Source organism: Daucus carota, chromosome 3, assembly GCF_001625215.2.
Source record: "Daucus carota subsp. sativus chromosome 3, DH1 v3.0, whole genome shotgun sequence".
NCBI lineage: Eukaryota > Viridiplantae > Streptophyta > Magnoliopsida > Apiales > Apiaceae > Daucus > Daucus carota.
The window spans coordinates 59,540,795-59,549,599 of record NC_030383.2 but is presented as its reverse complement, the minus strand read 5'-3'; the positions used below and the strand labels follow the sequence as shown (position 1 = coordinate 59,549,599).

Here is an 8,805-nt window from a genome sequence, read left to right as displayed (position 1 = left end):
AATCAAACTACTACTACTTCAACCCATGAGCCTCCTCCATCTCTCAATAACTATTCCATTTGGCATATCGCTGACTTTCTCTTTGTCAATATTAAACAACACCCTCGTCTCCCCCTCTTCCTCTCCACACACTTCTTCAATCCCTCAACTCCTACAAATCCTCTCATTTCTCTCCACTTTCCTCACAATTTGTAAAGTCAAAAATACTTGGTTTCTTATATAAACTTGATTCCTCTAAGTATTCACTCACTTGTGTTTTTTTTGAAGATTTATATTTTTTGGGTATTCAAAAAATGCCGGAAGTTGAAGTTCCTTCTCATTTTCTATGTCCGATCTCTATGCAACTCATGAAAGATCCGGTTATCGTATCGACAGGAATTACTTATGATCGAGAGCTCATTGAGAAGTGGTTGCTGACATGCAAGAACAAGTTTTGCCCCGTGACGAAACAAGTCTTGTCGGATGATACGGAGCCTACGCCGAATCACACTCTTCGGCGTTTGATCCAATCTTGGTGCATTCTCAATGACTTCGATCGGATACCTACGCCGAGACAGCCTCTTGATAAAACACGAATCGTCAAGCTCCTCAAAGAAGCCGAGAAATCTCCGAGTAGTCGGTTCGAATGTTTAAAAAATCTTCTGTCGATTTGTGAGGCCAGCCCCATGAGCATCAAGTTCTTGGAACAAAATGGCGCGGTTGATTTTTTAGTTTTACTATTAAACAGCCGTGAATTCGTCGATGAGGCCTTGGAGCTTCTTTGTAATCTCAAGGTCTCGGAGACGAGCCTCGCGCAGTTGGTGAACGACAAGTTTTTCGAGTCATTAGTGTTTGTTTTGAAGTCCACGAGCTTCCAATCTAGAGTTCACGCAATCATGTTACTGAAGTCTCTAGTAGCAGTGGCGGATCCAGCTCTGTTAATCCGCATCCAACCTCAACTTGTCGTCGAAGTCGTTAATATTGTCAAAGACAATGTGTCTCAGAAAGCCTCAAAGGCCGCATTGAAGTTACTCATAGAAATCTGTCGGTGGGGAAAGAACCGAATCAAAGCCGTGGAAGCCGGAGCCGTATTCGTCCTCATCGAGCACCTCCTTTTCGACAAATTCTCCACATCATCCGAAAGGCGATCCTGCGAACTTGTGCTCGTACTATTAGATCAACTTTGCGGTTGCGCAGAAGGAAGGGCCGAATTGCTGAAACACGGAGCTGGACTCGCCATCGTGTCGAAAAAAGTGCTCAGGGTCTCTCAAGTGGCCACAGGTAGAGCCGTGAGGATTCTAGCTTCGGTAGCTAGGTTTTCGGCAACTGCTAGGGTTTTGCAGGAAATGCTTCAAGTGGGAGTTGTTTCGAAATTGTGCCTAGTGCTTCAAGTGGATGGGAATGGGAAAACGAAGGATAGAGCTAAGGAGATTTTGAGATTGCATTCTAGGGTTTGGAAGAATGCTTCTTGTGTGCCTCCTTACTTGTTGTCTTCATATCCTTCTTGTGATTAATTTTTTTCGGGGCATATATTGTTTATTGCATGTTTAGCACTGGCTAATTAGAGGAGATCATGTACAAGCAGGCTATATGATACAGTGTTCAAAGTTAACTTAGATTTACAAGAGAATCTTGTAGAAAATATATCATTATATTTCTCTCCTAGATTATTTTTGATTCCATGTTGAAATTTCCTTAAGATCATATCAGCAGCAACTAGTTTCTGAGATATCATACTAATTGGTACAAGGTTTAAATTGATCATGAGTATTAGGATACGACCCATTTCGAAACTTTCTAGAAATATTTTTAACATCTTAAGATTTTAGAATTCAGGAGTCAGGAAATAACTCTCATGTTCATTATCAGATTTAAAATGAACAGAGATGTTATATGTGTACGTAGTTAAACTGCAACAAAAGCAAAATGATAATGAGATTAGAGCTCGTTATTGGTAGCTATAGATTAATTTATATAATAGCGTAGGTAATTTGTTAATTACAATTAAATATCAGATAAGTAGCTATCAGTTGACCGAGGGATTTATTATATTATGCTAATAATATCATAACAAGACGTGAGTAAGAGAAATGCAAGTAATTAATATAAAATGCCCCATTGTTTATTTAATTCAGTTAGAGAGACTAGATCGAGAAATCAATTGGAGCAAGGTGAATAAAGAAACAAATGGCACTTATAACTAGAAGAATTCAATTTTGACCGCAGATGTCTCTAGAAGGTGCATTATTTTATACTACACCATATTATATGCATGTATGTATATAGTGTTTAAAAGGTAGCTACATATAACATATTATCAAACTTTGCTCTTTGATTAATCTTTATAGATTTGTAGCTAATCTGTTGGTCAGAATAGTTCGGGCGCATCATATAATCGAAGTTGTTAGGTAATTAATTTTTTTCTTGAATAATGATTTTAGTTTTTTCCTGAATAATGATTTTATTTATAATTATTTATTTATTTATATATAATAACTTTAGTCATATTGCCAAAAAATTCAAAATAAATATATAGATCTGATTTTGATGGCTGTTGTCATTTTCTTAGAGGCTACTCGTGCCGTGCGCATTAACCTGCCTCGATAAATAAATGGCAAATTCTAAATTAAATAAAGATATTTGCTAACCACATATCTAAAATTGTTTGTAAAAAATAGAGTAATTAGCCCTTTGCATCCTTTAATTTTGGTCGTTTTTGCGATTTGGTCTCAAATTTTGAATTGTAGCAAAGTGCATCCCATAGCTTATGAATTTTAATCAGATTGCACCCCTGTGACTAACTTCCGTCAAAAACTAACGGTCAACATTAACGGCGGAAGGTTTTAACTTTGTAATTAGCACTTTGCACCCATCAACTTTTGTCATTTTTCTGATTCGGTCTCATATTTTTATATGTCAGCAGAATGCAACCTCCAACATAAAAAATTTAATCATTTTACAACCTTTTAACGAATTCCCATCAAATACTAACATTTAACATTAAATGGCACAGATAAAACCGAATTATCATTTAATTTTAACAGATAACGTTAGATATATTGGATATATCAGTAATTAAACAATAATTATCTTTAATTTTAACAGACAAATACGCAACAATCGAAACAACAAAAATGTTATGTGAATGTTGGAGATTCTGAAACGAAAACAGGAGGTTGGTTTTGAAGAAAACAAAGCAGGGGGTTTTTACTGCTTTTGTTAACAAGAAACAAAGGGAATGAGTTTGGTGTTTAATTATCTTAAACTAAACTGGTAAATTAAAGAACAGGGCTGCCAAACATATTATTAAACGCTAGCTTTTTTATTTAAATCACTACTTTGCAATTTAAATAATAAAAATAAAAATATAATGATTTTGGAATCTTTTAAGTATAAACTCCCACACAAATTTGAAATTAAAGAACAAGTTAAGTGAATGCAAAAAGAAAATCTTTATTAAAGTGAACAAGTGTTTACAAATTTTACCCGTGCCATTTAACGTTAAATGTTGGTTGTTTACGTTCACCGTTTGCACGCATTTTTAAATTCTTATAAAGTATAGTTTCATAACTTCTTTCTAATATTTTTTTTCCTGAATAAAAATTAAAACATCAAATTTTTATTCAGAGAATTTTTTTAAAAAAGATATTATAGAACTATACTTTAAATGAGCGTTGAAAAGCATGCCAAAAAGTAACGTAAAGAAAGGAGGAGGACAGAGGGAGTAATATTCGACGGGATTCATTAAAAGGTTGTAAAATGATTAAATTTTTTATGTTGGAGGATGCATTCTGGCGATATATAAAAATATGAGACCGAATCGAATAACGACAAAAGTTGATGGGTGCAAAGTGCTAATTACGAAATTCAAACTTTATGTCTTTAACATTGACCGTTAGTTTTTGAAGGAAATTAGTCAAATGGGTGCAATCTGATTGAAATTTATAAGTTATGGGATGCACTTTGCTATAATTCAAAGTTGGAGACCAAATCGCAACAACGACCAAAGTTAATGGGTGTAAAGTGCAAATTACTCTAAAAAATATGATGCCCACAGAGTGTATGTTATTAATTCTAACCACATTTACTAAAATTCTTAACTACATATTTGAAATTGTTTATAAAAAATACGATGCCCACACAAACATTTACATCCTTGATCCTTCCTTCTATATTATGATCGCAATTAATTTATGAACATTTGCCAACGGAGTGTAAGTTATTCTAATTTCTAGTCACACCACCTATATCTTACCGTCTTGTTATAAAAACAAGATTGAGAGTTGAGACGAGGAACTCGTGTTGGTATATAAATGATGAATTCAAACAAGTTGATGGGCTTGTATATAATATCCTGACAAGATTGAGATGAGGAACTGTAAGTACAGCATTCCATGAGCTAGCTAGGTAGCTTCGTGAATCATGTAATACGAATAAATGAATCACCCGTTTCAGTTTATTAAAAGATCCGTGTTCGAGCACGGTTGGATAACTCAGTGCTTATCCTCAGTCGTCCCAAATCTTGGGTTTCATCTGACTCACCCGAACAGATACTCATTTATAAAGTTATAAGTCATATTTGTTATAAAAAAAAAAAAAAAAAATCTGTGTTCGTCAATTTCAAGAAATGCAGGATATCCCTGACTGCGTAGCCAGTAGCCACTGATTTCAGTAAGCGCATCTGGTTACCGAAAAATTCTTATTTAAAATTTACAACAAAAAATTTAAATATCATAAAATAATTAATATTATATTTTTTTGAAAATTATCTGACAAAATATATAATAATAGCTTTTAACAACCTCGTGTAAGATTCCTAAACATATGTATAAAATTTCATATCATCTGTGTTGAAAATATAATTTTATTTATTATAATATAGTATAATAACAATAAATTATTATTTTTAAATATAGTCAATTTTAATAATCAATTCCAATATAGAATACAACATTGTTTTAAATAAGTTTTAGTTAATTATTAATTTCATTTTATAAAACTATCCAATTTAGTAACTCCTTTAGTATATCTTCAAACTTAATTTTAACGGACATATACATATATAAATCATCATGAATTTATTTTTTTCATTTTTAGTGTAGATCAAATCATAAAATTCGACTATTCTTCATTATATTTAGTGAAATTAAACAAAAATTTAAATACTTTCGATTAAGGCGAGGATACCTTTTTCTTAGAAAAATTTATACTGCCATGAGTGCGTAAAACCAAAGTATGGTCTGTCTTTTGTTTTAGATTACAAATCATGGCACATATATACTAACTTACATCCAAATACTATAAAAAAGTGAGTTCTATTAATTTAATATATTATTATTGAATTAAGACCGAGGAAATTCCGAATTTTCAAGTACACTGTCAAAACAATTTTCTCCGACCCATGACATAAGGGCGGAACCGGCCGGCTAGAAAAAAAAAAATAAGTAGATTTTTTTTTAAGTCTCGAATGTTTTTTGAAAATGATATAAAGAAATCTTTTAAGCTCCGATAAGTCAAAAAATTTTGTATTAACTGATATTTTTTTTTTAATTAAATGTTATTAAATATTTAAGTCCCGGAGACCAAGGCCCTCGCAGGCCCTTTCTGGATCCACCGGAACGTGCAACTGTGCATGGTTGGATGTGTTCTATTTCTGACCACTATCTTATTTTAATTTTAATTTTTACGTGGTGGTGAGTTAAAAAAGACCAAACGTAAATGCACTTGGGCCACTAGGGCGAATTCAAATGAACATATATCTCCCATATTCATGAACATCTGGAGATGCATCTGGTAAACGGGTCTATACTATTAACAAAAAAGATAACAGTTCCAGATCACTAACTCCCGAGTTTTGTAAGATTACTGGGAATGTCCGTTACAAGCAAAGCGGTTAATTTTAATTGTATATGATGGAAAATTAAAATAAAACTTTAATAAAAACTAAATTGAGTAAATTTTAATAACTAAATTCGATCTTTTTTGTCTCATTTAGCCGGTCGAAATTCGTGATCAAACATAATATTATGTTAAAAATAATCGGTCGGACTTAATTGAGTTGGAATGAGATTTATTTCCTACTCCTTTGTTTCGACACGGTCGAAAACACATTTTTTTACCGTATTTCTAAATTAGAAATTTGGGGTGAAATTAGAGATCTGAGATGTTTTTAGAAGTCTGACCATTTCAATCCGTTAATATTAGTGTTTAGATTGAAACATGTCAAGAAAAACAGAAGCAGGAAGCTGCTTCTGCTCCCCAAACAGCCCCTAACTTATAAGTCTTAACTTACTCCTAACTTATATTCCACTTCTTTACTTTACTTTACATTGGGTAAAAAATATTTAAAAAGCTCACCCAAAAAGCCTCATATCTTATAGAAATTTTAAAATGTGTGTCGCTCTGTACCTAGTGTAAATAAATGAGGGGGACAGATGGAATACAAGATATTAGGAATAAAACAGGTTTAGTTATTATTAAAAAAAGAAAAAGAAAAGAAAAGAAAGGGTAGTAGCATTCAGTTGCACTGTCCTAAATTATTAAGTTAATGTACACGAATATTGCAAAAAACTCGGTTATGCAAGGAAATTGTTAAACAATTGATAAGTTAGAAATAATGCCTAGAATGTACTTATCAAATAAATGAATTACTAGCATAAGCTACTACGAGTATCAATTATTATATAATTTTTTTTTGAAAAGAATAAGCTATGAATTTAAATGAAGGCAGCTGAATGCCAAGTATGACCAAAAAAGTGTACTTAACATGAATAACGAAATCTAGCTAGCCACTTATTTCAGCACGTGTTCTTCCTTTTTGACTTGTGCGCATTTGGTCGACCTTCTCTTACGTGAAAACCTTGAATCTTAAATTGCTTCACGATATGATTCAATGGAACTGAATGTATATCATCATATTAAAAGTCAAAAATTTGTACTCTAGTTCTTAGATCCATATTAACAAAATTTATATATACGAGACCCGTTTACATGCGTCCCAGATATTATATATAGGTTTCAAATTTTATAATGTCTAGCTTAGTTGATTATAAGAAAATAAGAAAATGAATAGCTACATTACATTTAAATATTTATATCATGTTTAACTCATCTCATTTTCAAGAACTAAATCACATTAAGAAAAATGTATATAGACATGTATGTTATATCGAAAATAAATGACTTATTTTTGTAAGGAAGAAATATAATGTAAAATGTAAAAAAATATTTTTATAAATGTAAAATTTAATCCAAAATAAGGGATTGACAATATTGCGCAGAGTGGGGGCTGGTTGTCAGACTCAAATCTTTAAAATCATAACTCGAACCGGTCCAATCATAATAATTTACATATATATATATATATATATATATATATATATATATATATATATATATATATATATATATATATTAAATAATAAAATAATATACAGATTCCATATCAATCTTAAAATTTCATTCATATTATAAAAATAATATAAATTATAATATATTATATCATATATACATAATTTTGTAATCTTTGTTTAGTATCATGTAACTCTAATTTTATCCGAAAATGATCCATTCTTTTCAAGTTAATTCACATAAATGTAAATATAAAAATTTCTGACCTAGTTTTATATCTTACGGATCTAATGTCGATCGAATTAACATCTGGGTTATGATTTTGTCACAGCCACAAATTCTTGATTTAATCGTTAAGGCGAGTTTCGCTCCTTAACTGTGGATGCTTTGAAGTTCTACTAGATGATCTTCTCAGTGTACAAGTCGCATCTTGTGCTCGCTGCATGTTACTCCCTCCGTCCCTCCCATTTCTTATCGAATGGGTTGGGCACGGAGGTTAAGAAATATGAATAAAGTAGTTGAAAAGATAAAAAAAAGTGGGTGAAATGGTGGGATCCACTGATTTTTAATGTATAAAAGGGAGATAGTGGAGTAAAAGTAGTGTGAAAAGGAAAGAAAAGTGGAGAAGTGGTGGGACCCATTGACCATATTTGGTAAGTTTTGAAATGTAAAGAATTGGATGGGACACCCAAAAAAGAAAATGTAAAGAAATGAAAGGGACGGAGGGAGTAGTACTTTTTAACAGCCACATATCAAACAAAAATTACACCATATATATGGGATCTTTAACTGCCAATTAAACCAATGGCTTTCAGCTAAAGACAAATATGGGCCAAAAATTCCAAACCGATAATCACTTTATCAACATGCATGCTTTTCTTAATTTCAAACACCAATAAATGGGGGACTGTATCTAGTCAATGATCAGCCTTCTAAGTAAACGATTTCACGCAGACAGAGATATTGGGCGTGTTTGTTTCCGGCTTTTAAGCGGGATTTCTGAGTTTAAAAGTTAAAAGCACTTGTTCGTAGTGTTTGTGTAAAAAATCAAAAAACATTTATAAAAGTCTAGAAATGCTAACTTTTGTTTCGGGACTCCTAATTCTTTACCAAACATTTTGATTACTTATAAGTCTTAACTTGTTTTTAATTTTTACTCCAAATTTGTTAGATTTCGGAACTAATACGATCGGATCCAATAAAAATAATATAAATAATCATATACGAAATATTGTTTGTAATAATCATTATTGATTATATGATGAAGAATTAAATAAATTATTTAAAAAGAGAACGGCATGATTTGAAAATATTGAGTAATAATCATGGAACAAATAGATTTATATTTTTTGTCTTGTCTTTAAATTATTATTATGTAAACAGTACTAATATATATATTATATATGTGTGTACAAATTAAGTGCATGAAGTATTTTACATTTATAGGTTCGACATACGTTCTGAAGCAATGAGGAC

At 31.7% G+C, this 8,805-nt stretch overlaps 1 protein-coding gene across 1 annotated transcript; it reads left to right on the top strand.

Moving 5' to 3' along the window:
• LOC108213491 (E3 ubiquitin-protein ligase PUB23) lies at nucleotides 1-1,661 on the top strand. The gene has a single exon (XM_017385292.2). It carries the CDS (start codon nucleotides 294-296, stop codon nucleotides 1,491-1,493), a length of 1,200 nt encoding a protein of 399 aa, XP_017240781.1. The 5' UTR covers nucleotides 1-293; the 3' UTR covers nucleotides 1,494-1,661.
• Nucleotides 1,662-8,805: the final 7,144 nt, after the last annotated feature.